Source organism: Bos grunniens, chromosome 26 (assembly GCF_055505025.1).
Source record: "Bos grunniens cultivar Pamir isolate PY7600 chromosome 26, Bosgru_T2T1.0, whole genome shotgun sequence".
In the NCBI taxonomy this organism is placed as follows: domain Eukaryota; kingdom Metazoa; phylum Chordata; class Mammalia; order Artiodactyla; family Bovidae; genus Bos; species Bos grunniens.
This window is the reverse complement of record NC_141190.1, coordinates 18,453,500-18,476,342: the sequence shown is the minus strand read 5'-3', so window position 1 is coordinate 18,476,342 and position 22,843 is coordinate 18,453,500. Positions and strand designations below refer to the sequence as shown.

The window sequence follows — 22,843 nt, the reverse complement described above, 5'->3', positions numbered from 1 at the left end:
GAGTGTGCACTGGTAAATACGGTCCTTGTATTCAAGCCAGAAGTGTCCAGTGACTTGGACTAGAACCCAGAGCTTCAGAACTGAGGCTAGGATTTCTTAGTGTGCAATTCACACTCTCATGCAGCAGAGTTAGGTTCAGATTCAAGTTCAGCAAACATCGGGCTCTGTTTCCGCAGGCCAGGGGGAGGCGGGGCGCACGCCCTCCTGCACCCTCTCCTCCGGCTCCTGTCCGGCCATGTGCGCCTGCAGCAACGGCATCGTGGATTGTCGTGGCAAAGGCCTGACCGCCATCCCTGCCAACCTGCCCGAGGCCATGACAGAGATGTGAGTACAGGCAGGGCCGGCCAGGCTCTGGTGGTCCAGGGAGGAGCCAGAGCGGGCACTACCCCGAGGCCCCTCTACACTTTGCCTCAGTTGGGCTGAGCTCTCTGCCCAAGGCTGGCACTCTGGAAGGTTGGGGCAGGGTGTCCCTCTGTGGTTCATCTGTCCAGCCCAGCTGGGCCAGTCTGCTAGAATTGGTTTCTTAGTATTAACATTGTACATGAGCCCCTTTCAGCCACACCAGCTTGGGATAATGGCACTCAAAACCAGCTCCTTTTCTCTGCTGCAGCCCCCTTACTCCAGACGAGGATGGGAGCAGGGACTGATGGGTAAAGGGCCTGGTTTCAACAACAACTTGGGTGGGGCGACCTGCCCTTGTCCTTCTGTTTTCTCTCTGCAGCCGGCTGGAGCTCAACGGGATCAAGTCCATCCCCCCGGGGGCCTTCTCTCCCTACAGAAAGCTGCGGAGGATGTGAGTGTCTTCTGCTGTTTCCTGGGGGTCAGCATAGGGCAGAGCCCGGCCCAAGCATGCCACTGCCCCGGGGCAGGTGCTGACTCTGCCTCCATGGCTGTGCCTAGGGCCAGGTCATCACCGGCCTTCTTCCCAGGCTCATCTGTGATGTAGGGATGGTGGTGGTGCCACCTGCTTGAAGGGTAGTCATGAGGCCCAAAGGGGATGCTGAGTCTGAGTCTGGCACGTGACCAGAACTGACTGTCATCCTCCCATTTCAGCTTGGGCACCAATAGGAGCAGTTGAGGCTGTGAGGGGTGTGTGTAGGGGATAGCTGGGTTGCCCCCTGTGCATGGTCCTTGGATAGATAGGAGAACTGGCCCTTCTCTTTCCTAATTTCAAAGAAATATCTGCCCTCCCATAGTATCTGGGAGGCAGGGGGCAGGCAGGGCTCGGTGGCCATTGAGGAATTCAGCCACCTTCTCTCCTCTGCTCACCTTGCAGAGACTTGAGCAACAACCAGATCTCGGAGATCGCGCCTGATGCCTTCCAGGGCCTCCGGTCCCTGAACTCACTGTGAGTAGCAGTGCCAAGGCTCTGCAGTGGTCCAGGGCATCGCCCCAGGGCACCTCTGGTGGGTGTGAGAGAAGGAACATGTCGCCACCTACCCAGCCTCAGTGGGTCTCTCTCTGGATGCAGTGCCCAGGGTTGTTGTGCTCAGATTTCTCTTCCTCTTGGTGGACCCTCTGCAGCTGGGAGGGGGAGGAAGGAATCAAGGGCTGAGTGCATGGAAAAGCTAGGCAGAGCTGTTGCCCCTGGCAACAGTGACGCTCTTCCTTTTGCAGTGGGGATTTTCCCAGCATTCCTTGTGGCAGTCATCTGGCTTAGTCCAGCCTTCATGTTGACCCTGCCTCCACACAGAAGCCCAGCACTCTGTTCTCCTAAGCATTCCCTGGGTTAGGGAATGGCAGCAACCACCAGCTCTAGTTGTGAAATCTGCTACAGCTTATAACTTTTGTCCCAGACGTGCTCTGATCTCAGGCTGTGGTGGGTGATGGTGAAGACCGTGTTTCCTGCCTACCTGCTCCCTAACCCTGTCCAGTATTTCCCTTCCCTCAACAGTTTATTGGGGACCCATCGATCTACAAAGCACTGTGTGGCATCGAAAATTAGTCTAGGAGATGTTGCCGTGTCTCTTTTTCCAAGAACCCTTGCTTGCACTCCCCCGTTCACCGAGCCTCTCACTCCCTGAGGTCCCATGGTGCATTGTCTCCAGAGTGAACTCAGGGTGCCCTGTAGTGAAGCAAGCTCCCTGTTGATGGGGGCTGTTCATCACTCTTGGAAATGAGTATTTTAACCTGTTCCTTAGCAGCACTGGACACATGCTTGGCATTGATTTGGGGCCTGGGAAGTGGAATAGAATGGAACTCCCTCCAGGGTGCTACAGGAGGCTGTCGGCTCAGTGCCTTCCCTGTGCACCCTCTTCTCTTGGAATAGAATCCAAGGTAGTGGGTGGGGCCATTGTGAGTCGCACAAAGTTGTGCAATGTGCAACCTGCACAGCTGTACTTGACAGCCTGGTGATGGGTCACTTATCACTGGCTGAGGAGATCAGATCCTGAAGATGGCTGCTAAAATGCAGGGTCTTCTTCAGAAAAGTGAATAAATCTCCTCCTAAATTGGAACATGACATCTAACCCATCTAAGTGGGTTCCTGTCATGCCTCCTCACCATATAGGAACTTTCATGCTGAGGTCATGCAAAAAGATAATGCCCACCTTGCAGGCCCTGACCTGGTCTCCCTACCTCAATTCCCACCCATTCCATTCCCCACACAGCACATGGAGGGATCTTTCCAAATCAGATCATGTCGCAGAGACCTCCTGGTGCTGGCTGGCTGAGATTCAAGCTACTGTCCACTTTGTTTCCTCTACCCAAAACATACTGAAGCTGTCCACTCGGGCCAGCCTGGAACCTACTTAGCTCCCGCTGTGCCCTCCTCCAAGAGAGATCTCAAAGAGATAGCACGCTGTTTTTACTCAGATGGAGTGTTTCCAGGAGTGGCTGGAGGGGTGGGAGGGTGCAGCTTGTGAAACTGGAGTGGAATACACCCCCCCACTCCAGGTTTCCATGACACTTCCACCCTCTGTCTGACCCCATTCCTGCCTGCATGTCTTTTTTGAACATTTGCATTTTTTTCTGATTATGTGTGTAATTCATGTTCCATGAAGGAAACTGTAAATTCTAAAGCATAAAACAACCCACTTGTAATCCTGCCACCAGATCAAAGCCCAGCTAACACTTTGGTCTGTTTCCTTCTTGTGATAATATTTTATCAGTGCTGGAAAGTGTCACTTGACATGCTGGAGCTCATACCACATGTGCTGTATCGATCCCATTTTTGCCTGTAATTCTCTGAAAAGATGATTTTTCCTGCCCTTGGGATTTTCTTCTCTCTGAAAAATCTCCTTTCGGATCCCTAACCAGGTTAATTTCCCATGAGCTTCCCTGGAAGGGCCCTTTTGCAGGCTTCCATGGGATCTGTGCTTGAGGGCAGAGAGTGAGTGAGGGGGTGCTCTCAAAACAGTGGGGGTCACGGCTGCCTCTAGCCTATAGGTCACCTTTGTGCTGATTAGGGACCATGACCCCTTCCCAGTGCACTTTACTGCCATCTACTGGCCGCTCTTAGAACAAGCCTACACCCGTGGGCCCAGTAGTGTGAAAGGCTTAGGGATGGTACCGTCGTGTGGGCAGGGCTTGGAGAGCTGTGTGGGGCAGTCCTCTAACTCTCCCTTTCCACTGCCTTCTTTCCAGGGTCCTCTATGGGAACAAGATCACAGACCTCCCCCAGGGCGTGTTTGGAGGCCTGTTCACCCTACAGCTCCTGTAAGGACCTAAACGCGAGTGACCTTGGGTGGGGCCTATAGAGGGGGGCAGTGTTCCTCCGGCCTCTCAGCCTGGCCCTTTCGGCCTCTTTGGGATGTGGGACTCACTGGAGGCAAGGAGCTGGGGGATGGCAGACCTGGCAGGGCTGTGAGGGGCCAGAGAAGTGGATTCAGAGCTGATCGCAGGATGCCTCAGTGGAGAGGTCCCTGAGATGCAGCCTGCGTTCCTGAATGCTCACTGTTGCTAGGGATGGAGTTGTCTCCTGTGAGGGACACCCAGGCCCAGGCCAGGCTCTTTGAGCCATGAGCGTTCAGCCAAGGTTCTCTCCCAGGGCCCGAGACGCACAGAAGCCAGACACTCCCTCTCAGCTGCTTGGGAAACCCAGCAGAAGGGGAAGCGGAGGATCCCCCAAATGCCTTTGGGAGGTGGCCTGGCCACTATGCTCGCGGGTGTCCCAGAATCCCATGGGGCAGGCACCTCTTGCAGTTCCTTGAAAGAGAGACACGTGGGACTAAATGGTCCCTGTGCATAGAGAAGGCGGCCGGAGTTCTCAGCTCCTCTGGTTCTCAGCTCCTCTGCATGGAGTGCACATCCAGAGGGCCAGATCCCCTGCTCCTGCTCCCGTGGACTCCTTCCTGACATAACGCATGGTCGTTGCCTAGGAAGAAGCCCAAGAAATGATGTGTCCACTTCTGTGGCTCTCCCCTCACCACCTGCCTGGCTCTGCCCACAGGCTCCTGAATGCCAACAAGATCAACTGCATCCGGCTTGATGCCTTCCAGGATCTGCAGAATCTCTCACTGCTCTCCCTGTATGACAACAAGATCCAGAGTCTTGCTAAGGGCACCTTCACCTCCCTGCGGGCCATCCAGACCCTGTGAGTGCCCTCTTGCCCCTCCTGCACCCCAGCAGGTGGACCTCAGGGAGATAACAGCCTCTAGGTACAGGCAGGTGTTCAAATTCCAGCTATGCCTCTTAGGAGAAGGCAATGGCACCCCACTCCAGTACTCTTGCCTGGAAAATCCCATGGGCGGAGGAGCCTGGTAGGCTGCAGTTCTTATTGCCTGTGTGGCCCTAAGCAAGTTAGTTAGCTTCTCTGGGGCTCAGTTTACTCATTCATAAAATGCAAGCATCATCTTCACAGGGTTGTTATGAGATTAAAAGGGATGTTTGTACAGAGCTTAGCTCATTGCAAATGCTTCTTAAATGTTGGCTACAGTTTTTATTATTATTACTACCCATTGATTTTAAGACATGCGTTGTCTCCACAGTAACAGCTATGGAATTGGATTGCATATTATATTTGATGGCTTATTTAATTGGCAGCATTTTGTTCTTTCTTGATGATACGTAAAATATTAATATTAGTGCATCTTGCAATTGATAATGTCTTAAGTGAAAGACAGTGGCAGCAGTGATAATTATAAATTAAAATTAGAGAGCAGTAATTCTAGGAGTTTGCTTTAATCTTTTATTATACAAAATTATAAGCATTTAAAAGTAGCACAGCAGACCTCCCAGAGCTTGTCTCCCAGCTTCAACTCACAACCAGTCAGCCTTGCTTCATCTCTATGTCCCTCCTTTCATGCCTCCTAGACATCATTTATCATCAACACAGAATTCATACATATTTATAAAAGGCAAGAACTCTGAAAACACACAACACTCTTGTTATATCTGAAAATACAACAATTCTTTAAAATCATCAACGATCTAATTAATGTTCAAATTTCCAAATGTCTCCTACATATTATACAATTTTAAAAATAATTTGAGTCAGGATGTAAATAAGGCCTATGCACGCCCTGTTGGTGGAAAGGTAAATTGGTATGTCCATGGTGGAGAAGAGTATGGAGGTTTCTCAAAAAGCTAAAAATAGAACTACCATATCACTCAGCAGTTCGACTCTGGATATATATCCGAAAGAACCCAAAACACTAATGCAATATGTTACACCCCGATGTTCATAGCAGCACTATTTATAATACCCAAGATATGGAAGCAACCTAAGTGTCCAAGAGGACATGAATGGCTAAAGAAGATATGCTGTAAACATACAATGGAATACTCAGCCACAAAAAGGAATGAAAATTTACCCTTTGCAGCAACATAGGTGGATTTAAAGAGCATTATGCTAAGTGAAATAAGTCAGATAGAGAAAGACAAATATTCTATGATATCACTTACATGTGGAAACTAAAGAATACAACCAATTAGTGGTTATAATGAACAAGAAGCAGGCTCATAGATACAGAGAGCAAACTAATGGTTACCACTGCGGGAAGAGGGGAGGGGAAGCGCAGGGCCGGGGGAGAGGGCGGTACAGACTAAAGATGCCAACACGGGGAAGATAGCCAATATTTTGTAGTCACTATGGAAAGTAACATTTAAGAACTGTACAAAAATAAAATTTAAAATAAAGAGCATTTTAAAATCCCCTCCCTCATAAATAAATAAATGAGGTCTATGCGATATAACTGACTGATATTTGTTGGTGTGTCACTTAAATTGTTTTTAACCCATAGGTATCCTCTCCATCTCCTTTTCCCTTGCACTTGGTTTTTTGAAGACACTGCTTTTCTGGATTTGTGGAGTTCCCCACAGTCTGGATATGCTGACTTCATCCCCTATGGTATAGTTTCACATGTTCCTCTGTTCTATGTCCTGCAAATAGAAATTTTCATCTAGGAGCTTGCATCAGGCTCAGGTATTTTTTCTTTTTCTGGCAAGATGACCTCATAGTATTGTGTACTTTCATCAGGAGGCTCACGATATCTGATTTTCTTTCTTTTTTAATAAATACCGTCACGGATTTCAGTGCCTAGACCCACTCCTTTATTAGGGGTCCTGAAGTGGTGATATGATAATTTTAACATTGCTTCTCCATTTGATAATGCTGGTGCAGTTATGCCTTTACAAAAAGTCCTTATCTTTTAGGTGGAATGGTTCTGTACAGGGAAACTTCTACTATTTGGTTAGATTCAGGCACTACATTCCGCATCTTTAGCTGTGAGCCTGCAGCTTGACTTGACGTGATGACCCATGGGTCCTTGATGTGTGCCTGATGGGCATTTATTAATATTACCATGGCCATTGTTGTCTTTCTCACCCCCACCACTGTTTACCCGCTGGGCAATGCTCTCCATCAGCTAAGATCTGCATGGAGGCTGGGAAATAGATCAAGTAGAAGACACAGCTCCTGATCCCTGGGAACCCTGCCTGTCAGCAGGGATGTCGGCCACAAAGACAAACTCATTAGAGCCAGGCACCCGCCTGTAGCCCACTCCTGCTAATTAACTTATGTATAGCCAGGGAGAGAGGGAAGGAACACCATGAGGAAATCTTGCCAAGCATGTGAAATTAGAGGTCATGGAGAGACACGGGCAAGATGGGTTATTTTACAAAGCTGGCAAAACATCCGAGAGCAGTGCAGTAAGGAGATTTCAGGGCTAGGGACACACACAGGAAAGGCTTGCAGATAGGGAACAGGGCTGAGGATCTCCTGGGAAGTGCTGCCTCGCTTTCAAGGTGGAAGGGTTTCATCAAATAGATTGTGCTCACGGGGAATGGATTCTGTCTGTGTCCATTTACCTGGCTGGATTTCAAGAGTGCCTCTGCCCTCCTGGACGCTGTACCTTCTGAGATCTTGGCCACTGCCACGAAGGCACAGAGCTGGAGCAGGGTGTTAGAAGAGGAAGGTTTCCCATAGGTAGAGGTGATAGTAGTATTAATATTCATCGCATGACTGATAATTAATCACCCCTGGCCACCCCAGGCCACTCTTCTTTGTGTGTATTATCTTAACACAATAACCTGTGGAGTAGGTGCTGTCATCCCTGCCTTACTTCTAAGAAACTGAGGCAGAGATAGACCGACCCAAGGTCACCTAACATCTAGTAGAGCAGGCATTTGTCTTGGGGTATCTCTTCACCAGCACTGAGAAATTAGGTAGCTTGCCCCCAAATTGTGCTTTTTCCCTAAGAATGTGTGTGTTAGTCACTCCATCATGTCTGACTCTTTGTGACCCCATGGACTGTAGCCCCCCAGGCTCCTCTGAGAACCATGGAGTTCTCTAGGCAAGAATACTGGAGTGGGTAGCCATTCTCTTCTCCAGAGGATCTTCCCAACCCAGAGATCCAACCCGCATCTCCTGCATTGTAGGCAGATTCTTTACTGTCTCATTATTAAAGGCTGTAAAACAAAACTGAACTTCCATGAACAACTAATACATAACCCAAGTACAGTTCAGAACAAGAGTAAAAGAAATGCAAACCCAAGGTACAATCAGATAGTCTTATTATAGCCTTGGGTAGTTAAACCCTTGGCAGAGTCTTATGTCAGAACCAAGCAGATTTAAACTCACCAAATCTTGCTTGATTTGTCCATAGCTTTGATATCTGTGGCTGAGGGCCCTGTGTCACAGTATTGATTTTGTAATTTTACTTGCCCCAAGAGATTAAAAAAATTTTTTTTTAAAGCTTGAATGAGGTATAACTTATATACCATATAATTGACCTGTTCTGGGTGTACAGTCCAATGATTTTTTAGTAAATTTACAGTTGTTCAACTATCATTACAATTCAATTTTAGAACATTTCCATTACCCTCCCAAAATCCCTTGTGCCCATTTGCAATCGATTCCTATTTCCAGCCCATCCACTAACCCAATCACTAATCTAATTTCTGTCTCGTAGATTTGCCTTTTCTGGATAGTTCACAAAAATGGACTTATATGATATACCATTTTTTGTGATTGAATTCTTTTGCTTAGCATAATGCTTTTGAGGTTCCTTCATATTCTAAGCATGTATGAGTATTTGTTCCTTTTTATTGACAAATAATTTTCCATTTATGCACATTCTGTTTTTCCTTCCCAGTTGATGGACATCTGGGTCATTTCCACTTTGGGGCCATTATGAATAATGCTGCTGTGAATATTTGCTCACACATCTTTGTGAGGACAGAGGGTTTCATTTCCCTTGGAATTTCTGGATGACATGGGAAATTTATGTTTAACTTTTGAAGAAACTGCCACTGTTTTCCAAAGTGGCTATACATATTTTACATTTCCACCAGCAACGTTATGAAGGTTCCCATTTCTCTACCTCCTTGCCCACACTTGGTATTGCTTTTCTTTATGATTATAGCCATCCTAGTAGGTGTGAAATGGTAGTTCATTGTGGGTTTAATTTGACTAGTGATATTGAGTGTCTGCCCCAAAGATTTTTAGTTGCGACATCTTAATGCATAATCCAAGAAAGAGACTGGGAATCAGTTTTCCCCTCTATCTTCTACTTTCAGAAATGTCCATGAAAAGAACGGTTAGGCAGCTTGTGCAACCTATTTCTGGGTGTGCCTTTAACAAGATGATTGTTTTTTCCCAAACGTGCTTTTATCCTCTTGAGCATTTTCTTTCCCCAGTTGCCCTCTCTTTACACCTGCTAAAAATTCGACTTTATGTCAGATACTTAGCTTTATACAGAAGTCACTTGCCTTGGTGGGTGGTTGCATTTTTATAGGCTGCCTTTGACACAAATAGCCTGTCTTTAAAAAACTCTGTATTCTACTCTGCACCCCTTGGACATTTTTAATACATGCCTGAATAACATAATTGAGTTGATTTTAAACAGAGTTTTCTGCCAAGATTGTGATAGAGGCAAGCAATTCTTTCAGGCAGAGGCTGGGTACTAAGGCACAGACAGATGTGACGGGCAGCAGGAGCAATCCCAGAGTAACCCCGGAATCCTAGTGTATTTCAGATTAACTACAAATTCTGCCCCGGGGAGGCAGCAAGCACATCTTCTCTGCGTAAATGGGCAGTTCAAATCGGGAAACAAACTATCCAGCAGAAGGCAGAAGGCGTGGGAGGGGTCTGGTGCACCTGGTGGAGCTGACAGGAGCCAAGACTCAGGCAGGAAAGGGGGGCTGGCACTGCAAAGAGGAGTGGAGGGACAACCTGGCAGGAAAGGCTGTCACCAGGCATCCTGACCAGTGACCAGAGGGTAGAGTCTGGGAAGGGATGGATGGAGACAGAGTCGCCAAGGTCTGAGCTGAGCTGAGTGCAGACTCTAGGCAAGGGCTCGTCTCTCTGCTTGGAAAGCTCTGCACCCCAGCAGGGACCAATACACAGACGACTGGAACTGATAGCAATACATGGAGGGAGAGTGGCCGCAGCATGGCGCGTCCTCTGAGCTGGTCACTGCAGAGGCATTGGCTCTTGGGTACAGGAGCCAGGACAAGTGCTGGGTTCTTTCCCCCTGGCTGTCTTGGTGTAGATAGGAGGGCATGCACTGGCCCCGACACAGGTGGGCAAGCCGGCTGCTGGGAGGTTCAGAAGTGGCTGATCTGAGCCTGCAGGATGCGTGCTTAGTAGCTCAGTCATGTCCAATTCTTTGTAATACCATGGGCTGTCGCCAACCAGGCTCCTCTGTCCATGGTGATTCTCCAAGCGAAAATACTGGAGAGAATTGCCGTGTCCTCCTCCAGGGGATCTTCCCACGCAGGGATTGAACCCAGGTCTCCTGCATTGCAGGTGGGTTCTTTACCCTCTGAGCCACCAGAGTGGCTTCCCTTCTCTGCAGGGAAGCCCTGCAGAGTGGTTAGGGCCAAAGGGAAAGGCTCCCCTGTGGTCACTTACAGTGATCTGTGTGCCCTTAGCTGGTGTCACCTGTCAGCTGCCCCCTCCCCACATGTAGCCTGCTGGTAAAGCAGGGAGCTGGTGAGAAGATGTGAGTGGCTCCCCAGTAAGTAGCTACTCGACAATGCTTTCTGAGGTTCCTATGTCAAGAGACGTCCTGTAAAACACTGAAGGGGAGGCAGCCCCATGGCCTGGGGTGGGAACGGAGATTTCTCTGAAAGCTGAGGGACCTGCAGCAGGTACTTGGAGACCTCCCAACCCAGCTGCAGGCGCAGCCTTGCCACCCCAGCCACCACCCCCTCCTGACCGAGGCTGTGGGGCAGACGCTGTTGCTGCCTGGGGCCACAGGGAGGAGACGGTCCAGGACTTATAGCGCCGGGGGCCCAAAGGCCCCTGGATGCTGACCGTCTTGGGTTCTAATGCCCATTCCATCATCTCGATCTTGGAAGGACAGGGGTACCCTGGCTGGTCTCTAGGTTACTCCTGCTTCCACTCCTGTCTGTCACAGGACAGAGGGAGAAACACGTGAGTAGAAGGAGAAGGGACAGAGTGAGGCTTGAAGGGACAGCTGGAAGGTCCAGGGGGATGGAGGTCTGGCCCCACTGTGAGGCTCTGGTAGAGGGTGGGCGCCCCCAGGTGGTGTCCTCAGGAGGTGCACTTCTCCGTCGGGGCCAGCAAGGCCCCATTCAGGTGGCCACCAACACAAGTGAGCAGCTTTGTCTTTCATCCCCAATCTGCCCCGTCTGGACAGGCATCTGGCCCAGAACCCCTTCATCTGTGACTGTAACCTCAAGTGGCTGGCAGACTTCCTGCGCTCCAACCCCATCGAGACCAGTGGGGCCCGCTGTGCCAGCCCCCGACGCCTTGCCAACAAGCGCATCGGCCAGATCAAAAGCAAGAAGTTCCGGTGCTCAGGTAGCCACCCACCCGCCTTCAGTCTGCTCAGGGACCCTGAGGTGTTTCCTGGGTGGTTCCAACAAGGGTGGCTGGACCTCTCTGGACCCGTGCTGGAGGGTGTAGGACCCACACTGTAGACTTGGATCTTACTGAGGCTGCGGGAGGACTGGCTGCAGATCCCCCAGGGAGGACTGGCAAGAACCTAGGTTGCTCTACTCCCAGGACGGTGCTCTTTCAAGACTTAGGAGACACCCAGGAGGCCTGGGAACTCTCCTCAGAGAGATGGTTGCCTCCTCCAGGCTCTGGGGTGGCAGGGGGTCAGCCTCGAAGCCCAAATATTATCCATTTACACCTGTGAACATTGCCGTGGTTTTGGTGCTCCCTGGGGGCGGTTTACTTGGGGCGGTACCACCCCCACTCCCATCAGTCTGGGCAAGGAACATCTGTGCTCAGCAGCAAGACCTGCACACAGGAGCTGGGTGGGTGGGCTCCAGGGCTTTGACTCGCGACCCTAGCCTGGTTCCTGGGCTGGCTTCTGCTGGGCAGCAGGGTGGGGGCCTGGGCTGTTCCTGCATGTCCTGGACAATCCCAACATGGTAGTGTTTCTCCTTCTCTCCTCAGCCAAAGAGCAGTACTTCATTCCAGGTAGGAGGGGGAACCAAGGCCAGCCTGGCTGGGATGGTGCCAGTGGGTGGGCAGGGGGCTGGGGCGGGCAGGCCAGGGGCGCAGGGCAGGGCTGCTGGCAGCCCCTCTGCCCCCGGCCTCTGCCCTCTCACCACAGGCGCTGAGGACTACCAGCTGAACAGCGAGTGCAACAGCGACGTGGTCTGTCCTCACAAGTGCCGCTGTGAGGCCAGCATGGTGGAATGCTCCAGCCTGAAGCTCACCAAGATCCCTGAGCGCATGCCCCAGGCCACGGCTGAGCTGTGAGGGTCTTCAGCCGCCCCACACCCTCACCTGCCCCCCAGCTCCCACTGACCCTCCTGGGCCTTCTTTGGGTTTTCCTCTGCTGCAGCTTTCTTTGGGGACCACTGGAGACCCCACCCCAGAAGCATGCCAGCTGCTGGCTCCGGCAGGGAGTGGCCCCTGTGCCCTGACTCCCAGTCCTACACACTCCCCACCCCGCCCCAGGGCAGTCTCTGGGCCCCAGAGCAGGTCACCAGCCTGAACCAGGGCAGTTTCTCTCAATCATGCTTTTGCTTTCTTTGTGGGGACCTGGTTCCATTAGCTCAAGTTGTAGCCTAAGCCATTCTTTTATTGTTATTTCTCTAAAAATATAAATCTGTGCACATGTATATACATGTGTGTGGATACCTATACACACCTATTATTTACATAGGTACATTTCATGGCATTTTTCATGTTAAAATTATCCCCCTTTTACCCCCCTAGCACTTGGCCCAACCTTCCTTTGAAATAGGATCAATTCGCTCGGCCAGAGAAATTCTTCCAGGAGTCCCCTTTGTTTGAGTCCCAAATAATCTCAGTTTGGAAGATACTTTAATGTCTGTCCTTTATGGATGTATAAGTTCCCTTCGTTGCCTCTTACAGACGATTAAACAACAATGAGATTTCCATCCTGGAGGCCACCGGGATGTTTAAAAAACTCACCCATCTGAAGAAAATGTGAGTTACTCATTGGCGGGAAGGTGCAGTCAGGAGGCTGGGCAGGATGGGGAAGGGAAATCCTTAGACCTCGTGGGGGTCAGGGCTCTGTGCGTGGGGCTGGGTGCAGGGAGGGCGTCCTGAACTCCACAGTCCTCCCCCAGAAACCTGAGCAACAACAAGGTGTCGGAGATTGAAGACGGGGCCTTCGAGGGCGCAGCCTCAGTGAGCGAGCTGCACCTGACCGCCAACCAACTGGAGTCCATCCGGAGCGGCATGTTCCGGGGCCTGGAAGGCCTGAGGACGCTGTGAGTGTGCAGCCAGGGGGCAGGGGGGCAGGGGCAGAGGCCAAGTCACAGCGTGGGCACCTGCGTTAAAGGGCAGGAGAGCGAGGGGGTGTCTCTACCCTAGCCCCCGCTTGCAGCAGTTGAGGGGCTGTGGCCAAGGACCCTGGCTGAAGCGTACCAAGTCATCAGATGCTGGTCACTGTGGCACGAGACCTGTCTTCTTGTTCCCTGGGGTGTGGGGTTCATGGCAGGTGAGGGAATGGGGACATGGGCCCTTCTTGAGGTCTCCTGTCATTGCCCTGCGGTCAGGCTGCGACATCACAGCACATGTGTTTAGTTCAGGAGTGGCCGGTGCGACAGTGGCAGGGACATGGCACAGGGGTGACTCAAGTGGGTGTAGGTGGGAGTCTGGGACCCCACAACTCAGAGCCCAGGCAGAGCTCTCCAGACGTCGGGAACCAGCCACTCCTCCGTGAATCTGCAGGGAGCTCCTCTCTCGGTCCAGGCAGCACCAGCTCTTCAGGTGACCGTGTAGACCTTTAGAGCGTCCAAGAGGCAGTGCTGTCTTGTCAGACTTGCCACAGGGCCAGACATGTGCTATATCTGCGCTGTCCAGCCTGGTAGCCACGTGTGTAGGGGAGCACTTGACATGTGGACACGGCTATGGAGGCACTGACTTTTGAATTTCATTTCATTTTAATTAATTTAAATCTAAATGGCCGCACGTGGGTAGTGTCTACCATGTGGACAACACCTCTAGAAGCCACCTGCCTGGATTTAAATCTCAGACGGCAGTAAGGCTATAGATTTGTTTTCTGAGCACGTGTCATGGAATTTAGGTAAGGTAAACATATACACGAGAGGATTCCCTGTGGACTTTTGTCTGTTTTACAAAAGGTTTTATTCTGCACTGTTTTGCAGCTTTTTTTTTCCCACTGGTGTGGCAGGTTCTTCATAGAGGGCTGCCTCGTTCTTTTTTATATGTGCCTACAAATTCTTGAAGGGCCCACATGGCTCAGTGGTAAAGAATCTGCCTGCTAATGCAGGAGATGCAGGAGACACAGGTTCAATACATGGGTCAGGAATATCCCCTGGAGTAGGAAATGGCAACCACTCCAGTACTCTTGCCTGGGAAATCCTGTGGACAGAGGAGCCTGATGGGCTACAGTCCATGGGGTCGCAAAGAGTTGGACACGACTGAACAACTGAACACGCATGCAGTATTCCTTGAGAGAGGGTGCCGTGGGCATTCAACCACTCACTTGAGTTCTTTCCAAGGAAGACTTGGAGTAGACAGGAAAGAGGAGGGGCTGGTGCTGGGACAGAGCCTGCAGGAGTGGTGCAGGCACAGGAAAAGGAGTGCCCACAACCCCTCCGCTGGTCACGGTTAATTATTGACACACACACACACGTGTGTACCTACATGCTTACACACATACACCCACATACATGCATGCAAACATACAGACATATCTTAATGAAATCCTTGAATACATTTTATTTAGTAATCTTTTTTCCTTAAACATAACGTGAGCATCTTTATGATTTCTTTTGAATGATTATATATATTACATAGGGCTTCCCTGGTGGCTCAGACGGTAAAGACTCTGCCTATAATGCGGGAGACCTGGGTTCAGTCCCTGGGTCTGGAAGATCCCCTGGAGAAAGACATGGCAACCCACTCCAGTATTCTTTCCTGGAGAATCCCCATGGACAAAGGAGCTACATAATTATTAGAGATTAAGGCTAATTCTAATTTTATTACAAGCAATGCTGTGATTAATGTCTTCATCATGAAATTCTATGCCCATTAGGAATTATTACCTTAAAGATAAATCCCTAAAGGTAGACCTGCTGGGTGAAAGCACAGAGGGCCGGGTTAGGGTTCCTGGTACATCTCACCAGGCACACTTCCAGGAGGTCCCCAGTAGTTCTCCTGCCAGCTGTCATGAAGGTGCCCATCCTCTTACCCTCTTGCCAACCCTGAGCCTTATTGTTATTATTATTATGTTTTTAATGATTTTGTAATTTGGCAGGCACAGATGCAATATCAGTTAAATGTCCTTGATTACTAGTAAGTTTGAACATTTTTCAATGGATGTTCATAAACTTTATTTCTGTCCATTCATGCTCATGACTCATTTATTTTATAGCAGAAGTTTGTGCCTTTTAATCTCCCTCACCTAGTACATCCATTTTAATTTAAACCATTCAACTCCTTTTGTGAATTGCCTATTTTATGTCAGGCTTGATTTTAGTTTTTGTGTGGGAAAGAGAATAGAGGCAGATGTTCAAGGACAAACAGAGACTTTTGCAGCTATAAGTGAGGAAGAAGGTCGTTCTGGAAGGAGATCATAGCTGGGGAAAGGTGTGGGGATGCCGGCCTGGGCAGCAAGCCTGAAGGACAGAGAGGGGGAGAGTGTGATCATCCCTGGGAAGGTGGGTAGGTGCTGGTCTGGGGCTGGGTAGTAAAGAGTTTAAACAGGATTCTGTGCACAGTTTAAAGGCTGCTGTGGGCTTTAGGCTGGAGAGTGACGTGGCCAGGTTTAAGTTTTAGGCAAGTCTCAGGTGCTGACCGTGGTGCGTGGCCTGGAGGTTGGGGAGGCTGTGGGCACCCGGGGATGAAGGTGATGGTTGTCAGCATGGGCGGCCTGTGTGGGCAGGGTGGAGAGGCAGGCATCTCAGAGGCAGGCAGGGCAGGAGAGGAGCGCTGGTGGGTGCCGGGCTCCCCTCTCTGTGGCTCAGCGTCCCAGGAGGAGAACCTGTGAACTGGCCGCTGGTGGCCAAAGCACAGGGCAGGCGGATGGCCGTGCGGCACAGCCCCGGCTCCCCCTCCTCTCCCGGCCCCAGGATGCTGAGGAACAACCGTATCAGCTGCATCCACAACGACAGCTTCACGGGCCTGCGCAACGTGCGCCTCCTCTCGCTCTACGACAACCAGATCGCCACCATCTCCCCGGGAGCCTTCGACACGCTGCAGGCCCTCTCCACGCTGTAAGTGGGGCTCCGAGGGCGCAGGGCCGGCGCGGGCGGGGCTGAACCCCCGGAGCCCCGCCCGCTCATCGCCCTGCAGGACGCGGCCGGTCTTCTGCGGTTACTGTGAAGGACTCCGGCGTTTGGGTCCTTGCGCGTTAACATGCCACCTCCTAGAAGCTGCTGGCGGTCCGGGAGTGGTGGGCGACTGTGTGGCCAGCAAGTGGCGGGCGGGAGCCGGCTTTGCGGGGACAACTGCGTCTGGCTGGGGGCGGTTTTCCTGGTCACACCACCCGCCTCTTCCAGAAACCTTCTGGCCAACCCTTTCAACTGCAACTGCCAGCTGGCGTGGCTGGGCGACTGGCTGCGCAAGAGGAAGATCGTGACGGGGAACCCGCGGTGCCAGAACCCAGACTTCTTGCGGCAGATTCCCCTGCAGGACGTGGCCTCCCCCGACTTCAGGTGTGAAGAAGGTAATGCGTGGGCACCCTCCGGGGGATGGGGGGATACGGCGTGGTCGCGCCCCAGAGAGGAGGGGTTCCCTGGGGAGGGGAGAAGTGAGGAGCATGGACACTCAGTCAGTCCTGCCCCTGCCTCAGCCTGGTGGGGTCTCCGGTGGGCTTGCTGTTTTAAAAAATGGGGAAATACAGACAAAGGAAGGGCATAAATGTTACCTATTAGCTCATCACTCAGAGAAAACCATAGTTAACATCTTAGTGTGATGTCTTTAAGTATGTTTAACCCAGAGACCTACCTCCTAGCTGTTCCTAAGGGCTCCAGGCCATGGATTCAGCTTGTCTGCAACACACACCGGACTCTCTTAGGGGGCCCCATCCTCCATACTTGGGTCACTTCTTGGGTCAGTGTTCTCTTTTCCCTGAATCCTCCATCTCTCTCCTGGGGTCATGTCCTTCTTTCCCTGCACTCACAGAATCTAGCCTATCCCTCCATCCCCCGCCTCCCCCCTCCAGAGCATCACACACACAGGCAACTGTAGGAAGCAGATTTTTACCAAAAGTGACAGGGTCTTGTCTTGGCCCAGCTGTCTGTGTTCAGGAGCCCCGGCACTGGGGATTTCTCCGCCTGCCTTCAGCTTCAGCCTCCTGGCTTCTCCCCACCTTCCTCAGCACCTCCTATCCTCTTTCCAGTCTGCTTCCTGGGACCCTGGTGTCCTTATCGTCCCTCTTACACTCAAGCAGAAGGAAGGAAGGAACACAGAGGGTGCTCAGTACTATTTATTGAATGCATGAATGAATCTGTGAAGGATGTTGGGATAGAAGGCGCTCAGATTCTGGGCCAGCCAGACCTGGGTACAGACTCCATGTTGCCTCTGATCAACCTCCGGACCTGAGCTAGCTATTTAACCTCTCCCAATCTCAGTAAGATAGAAAGTCCTTCATTCCTTCACTCAGCTGACCTGTTTGGAGGCTGGTATGGGCCGGGCCCTGCTGTCAGTGCTAGGCCCCTTCAGTGAACAGAGAAGAAGAAAGGGACACAGGTCTCTGTCCCCGTGATGCTCACATTCTAGGAGCAATGGTGGTCCCCGTTTACCGCATCATTGAATAAACTACATTTGGTACAGTGTCTGGCACACAGTAGGTGCTCAAGAAATGATGTGGCCACCATCCTCCTTCGCTGCTGTACCCGGGTCCATCTCAGGTCTGAGGTGGAAGAGGTGAACCCAAGACTGATTCTAACCTCAAAACAGATCCAAGGGGCTTTGGCTGTGGTGGAGGAGGGCTGCAGCCAAGAGAGGACTGACTGGTATACAACGTAGCATCAGCAAGAGGCCTCTGTTCTGAGGCACCCTGAAGCGGGGTGCTGGCTGCATGAGGCCCTGAGGAGGCCTGTCCCCTCACTGACGTGGCTTCTCACCTTCCTCCCCAGGCCAGGAGGAGGGGGGCTGCCTGCCCCGCCCGCAGTGCCCCCAGGAGTGCGCCTGCCTGGACACCGTGGTTCGATGCAGCAACAAGCACCTCCAGACCCTGCCCAAGGGCATCCCCAAGAATGTCACAGAGCTGTGAGTAGCCCCCGCCTACTAGCAGGAGGAGAGGGTGACCAGGACCTCTGCAGGGTAGACAAGGCATCCTAAGGGCTGCTCTTGGTGGGGCTGCAGCTCCAGGAGCTCAGGTCAGCTTTTTGATGGCTGGTGGTCGTGGGGGTGGGAGGGCAGGTCACAGCATCTTGAATCCCAAGCTCTGCCCTGTAGACAAGGGGAGCCCTGGGAAACTTGACAAGGAGTTTAGCAGCGGGCTTTAAGGACAGTGATTGGGTGGTGGTGTATGTAGTAAGAAGCAGAATGGAGGCCCAGGTGCGGAGAACAGAACAAAGCTGCTGCAGGAGCCCAGGCCTGGGGGCTGGTGCAGTCGGGGAGGGGGATATGAAAATGGAACAAAAGGAAATGATGAGAGACCAGGGGGTGGGAGAAGCTCGGTCAGTCACAGAACCGGCTGCAGAGGGAGGTGGAGATTCCTGTCAGCGTCCTGCGCCTGGATGGTTTAGCAACATGCAGTGTGGGCTGATGGAGTCAGGGGAAGCCCATGCGGTTGTGAAAACACAGAACTCAGGTCTGGGAGTGTTGGGGTCTGGGATCAGCCTCAGGCACCTCACCAGCAGACAGAGGGAGGGACCTGCGTGCTGCTGAGGGCTGGCAGGTGGGTATTAACATGCCAATCAGACCTATTTGGCCGGAAAGAAGGGCAGAGGGTCCTGGATTGAGCCTGTGGTGCCCACTGACAGGGAGGATGCTGAGGGGCCGGGCAGGGGCTCAGGAAGGAAGCCATAGGAGGCTTCACGTGTCTGTGGCTTTTACCAGGTTTTTTGGTGGCACCTTCCCAAATGGCCTAATGTCTGTATTTTCTCCTCCAGTTAATGATTCAGGGCCAATCGTGTAGTCCATAGGTAGGAAAGGACATGGGTAAGAAGGCCCTGGCTTCAGCGGAAGGTTCTTGCAGTGCTGGACTCTGCTTGAGGCTGAGGTGGCTGCACTAACTGCGGTCTTCTCTCCTGTAGCTACCTGGATGGGAACCAGTTCACGCTGGTTCCAGCACAGCTGTCCACCTTCAAGTACCTGCAGCTTGTGTGAGTATCCTGGCCCATCTCAGAGGACAGGAGGGCCGTTGCAATCTAGCTGTTATTGCTCCATCTTTCCTGGAATTCCCTACAGACCCCACTCTGGTTCACCCATTTTTTCTTTTTCTTTTTTTTTTAGTTGAAGTATAGTTTATGTATTCTTGACTTTCCTTGTGGCTCAGCTGGTAAAGAACCCGCCTGCAATGTGGGAGACCTGGGTTTGATCTCCCAAACCTGGGTTGGGAAGATCCCCTGGAGAAGGGAAAGCCTACCCACTCCAGTATTCTGGCCTGGAGAATTCCAGGGACTCTATAGCCCGTGGGGTTGCAAAGAGTCGAACACCACTGAGTGACTTTCACTTCACTTCACATAGTTTATGTACAATAGTAAATGTTACCGGAGAAGGCAATGGCACCCCACTCCAGTACTCTTGCCTGGAAAATCCCATGGATGGAGGAGCCTGGAAGGCTGCAGTCCATGGGGTCGCGAAGAGTCGGACACGACTGAGAGACTTCCCTTTCACTTTTCACTTTCTTGCATTGGAGAAGGAAATGGCAACCCACTCCAGTGTTCTTGCCTGGAGAATCCCAGGGACGGGGGAGCCTGGTGGGCTGCCGCCTATGGGGTCACACAGAGTCGGACACGACTGAAGTGACTTAGTAGTAGTAATAGTATATGTTACAGGTGTACAATATAGTGATTCACAATTTTTAAAGGATATACTCTATTTATAGTTATTATAAATATTGGCTATGTTCCCTGTCTGGTACTGATCCGTTTTTTAATTTCACTGCATCCTGTTGGGAACATCTGTGCATAGAACTGTTTTGCCACCTAGTGGCCATTCTTGGGAATTGCATTGTTCCTGGCTGGGGTTGGACTGGGTCTGCTTCTGCCCACACCATCCCCGAAGTGCCCCTGGAGGCTGATAATTACTATTAATGAGGGTTATCCTTGCAAAGGTAGGAGCCAGAGCAGAAGTAGAGAGTTATGGAAAACTTCTTGATCCAACCTTGGCTTCCAAACCAAATATGAGATACGGCAGCCTCAAATACGCATCTGTAACTAACTTTTTCTTTAGGCTAACATCTAGTATTCTGTTATTTTCACCTTTGACCTTTCTATTTCATGAAAATGTACAAAGTAAGCCTCAGAATAAGGTTAGCTCCTCTTAGCCTTCCAGCTTAATTAACAGCTCACTTCAATTTTCTTTGTCTGCCCATTGGCCAGATTCTGTCAAAAAGGAGCCCAGAGACTGTTTCATCTTAAGTGCCTTGGAACACTGCTACTCAAAGTGTGGTCTGTGGGTCAATGGCAGCTTAAGAACTATTTGTAATGTGCTGCAACTAGATAAAGGACTTGCATTGGAATTTTTATCAACACAGTTCCTTCCTTCATTGGGAAAGTATTGCTGTGGAAAAAATGTTAGCTAATCTAAGTTGCATGTTTAACATCATGTTGTTCTTAGTCGCGTCCAACTCTTTATGACCCCATGAACTGTGGCCCACCAGGCTTCTCTGTCCTTGGTGATTCTCCAGGCAAGAATACTGGAGTGGATTGCCATGCCCTCCTCCAGGGAATCTTCCCAACCCAGAGGTCGAACCCAGGTCTCCCACATCGCAAGTCAATTCTTTACCATGTGAGCCACCAGGGAAGCCCATAGGTGATTGCATTTTGGCACAGGTCCCTTGTTTGGGGACATTCAGTTCAAGTTCACATTGAGTAGCACTGGCTTAACAGAATTTTGACACTCCCGTTTTTCTGTCTTTGCTAATGACCTAGCCATTGTGTTTTGAGTGATTGTTCCATTGGCCAGGTGAAGATGGTAGGTAGAGTGCTTTGTGGCTGACAACGGAGAAGGCAGTGGCACCCCACTCCAGTGCTCTTGCCTGGAAAATCCCACGGACGGAGGATCCTGGTGGGCTGCTGTCCATGGGGTCGCTAAGAGTCGGACACAACTAAGCGACTTCACTTTCACTTTTCACTTTCATGTATTGGAGAAGGAAATGGCAACCCACTCCAGTGTTCTTGCCTGGAGAATCCCAGGGATGGGGGAGCCTGGTGGGCTTCCGTCTATGGGGTCACACAGAGTCGGACACGACTGAAGTGACTTAGCAGCACAGCAGCAGCAGTGGCTGACAAAGAGAGAGAGAGCACTTTTTGGTCTAATTTGAGGCAGCTTCACTAGTGATGTGGATATGCTTGAAGAGGAAGGGAGTGAGAGGGGACTGATGTCAAGGCAGTTAGTACTATGAAACTGCCTGTCAGGTCTGAAATACCAGCCCCTCCTTATCACGGGGAAAGAGAGGTCTGGCTGGGACCACAGAGGAGGACACCGTCTGCGCCGGATGCGGGGCGGGTGGGAATCCAGGAGCATCCGGGAGGGCTGAAGGACTAAAGGAAGAGAAAGAGCAAGAACAGGGCTTAGTGATGACCATCCCTTAGGGGTGGGTGAGAAAGAAGTGCAGCTGAGTGGTAAGGGGGAGTGCGTGAAGACTGGAGTCGGAGGAGAGATTTGAGAAGAGGGTCAGCACTGCAGGGTCACTCTGAGAGTGCATTTAGTGACCAGGGCCTTAGGGGCCAATGGACGAGAGTCTGGCTGAACCTCCTCCCAGCTGTGTGACCCTGGGTGGGTCACCTCATCACCCCGAGACCCTGCCCCTTCTTTTGTAGAATGGGTTCACTACCTCTCCTGCAGGATTATAGGGAAGGGGAGTGAACGAACCCACGTAAGATGCCAGTGAGAGAGAAAGGAAGAGAGCCCCTCACACCTGGCAGTTGAGAGACCCGGATGCCCTTGGTGGGAGTATTTCCATGGTGGGCAGGGGCGATGCCAGGGTGCAGGATGAGGAAATAGAAACCTGGAACCCTGGGGACAGAGAGGGAGTTCAGGGATCAGATCTGGGGAGCTGTAACTGGTTGTGAACCAAATGCCTCTTCCATCAGCTCCCACCTGCCAGTGGTCAGAGCCACTTGCCCACCTGGCTGGGGGATGGCTGTGGCCAGAGTGGGGAAGGGGAGGAATCCTTTCTTTCTAAATGATGATACTTTTTTTTTTCTTCTGTCTTTTCCAGGGACCTGAGTAACAACAAGATCAGTTCTTTAAGCAATTCGTCCTTTACCAACATGAGCCAGCTGACCACTCTGTGAGTCCCGCCGGGAGGAGGGAGGGCTCATGGTTACTGGGATTCTCCCCAAGCCTCGGTCATGAGCAGGTGTCCCCACATAGCTTCCTCAGCCTCCAGGGAGGGTGCCAGGGCCTGCCAGCCAAAAAGACTTTTCAGAAACATTCTTTTTATTGTGAAATGCAGCATATATATGGAAAACTGCGAAAAACATAAACATATAGTTTAACAAATAGTCATAAAACTAGCACATGTATAAATACCTAAGGCAAAAACTAGAACACAGCTAGCACCCCAAGAATTCCCCTGTGCCTTCCTGAGGCAGTCCCTACTCAGACTTGTACAATGATCTCTTCCTTGGTCTTTATAGTGCCATCTACATATGTATTTCTACACAGTGAAGTTTAATTTTGCCCATTTTTGAGCCTTATATAAATTGAATCATATAGGATATATAGTCTTTTATGTCTGTCTTCTTTTATTTTCCATTGTGTCTGTGTGAAGCTGTGGTCTCTTCATTTTCGTTGCTATACAGTATTCCTTTGTAGGAATATGCCACATTTTGCTCATCCATTCTACTATTGATGGAT

The 22,843-nt window shown here is 51.0% G+C and overlaps 1 protein-coding gene across 1 annotated transcript in view; it reads left to right on the top strand.

The window, feature by feature from the left end:
- The window catches only part of SLIT1 (slit guidance ligand 1), a 172,803-nt gene that overhangs the window by 116,830 nt on the left and 33,130 nt on the right, over positions 1 to 22,843 (top strand). The window contains exons 9-23 of the mRNA XM_086379367.1: positions 177 to 324; positions 722 to 793; positions 1,277 to 1,348; positions 3,586 to 3,657; positions 4,391 to 4,534; positions 11,046 to 11,209; positions 11,813 to 11,836; positions 11,973 to 12,117; positions 12,743 to 12,817; positions 12,961 to 13,104; positions 15,934 to 16,077; positions 16,363 to 16,529; positions 17,944 to 18,076; positions 19,069 to 19,137; positions 22,203 to 22,274. Of these exons, the coding sequence (XP_086235493.1) occupies positions 177 to 324; positions 722 to 793; positions 1,277 to 1,348; positions 3,586 to 3,657; positions 4,391 to 4,534; positions 11,046 to 11,209; positions 11,813 to 11,836; positions 11,973 to 12,117; positions 12,743 to 12,817; positions 12,961 to 13,104; positions 15,934 to 16,077; positions 16,363 to 16,529; positions 17,944 to 18,076; positions 19,069 to 19,137; positions 22,203 to 22,274 (1,645 nt within the window). The remainder of the gene's footprint in view (positions 1 to 176; positions 325 to 721; positions 794 to 1,276; positions 1,349 to 3,585; positions 3,658 to 4,390; positions 4,535 to 11,045; positions 11,210 to 11,812; positions 11,837 to 11,972; positions 12,118 to 12,742; positions 12,818 to 12,960; positions 13,105 to 15,933; positions 16,078 to 16,362; positions 16,530 to 17,943; positions 18,077 to 19,068; positions 19,138 to 22,202; positions 22,275 to 22,843) is intronic.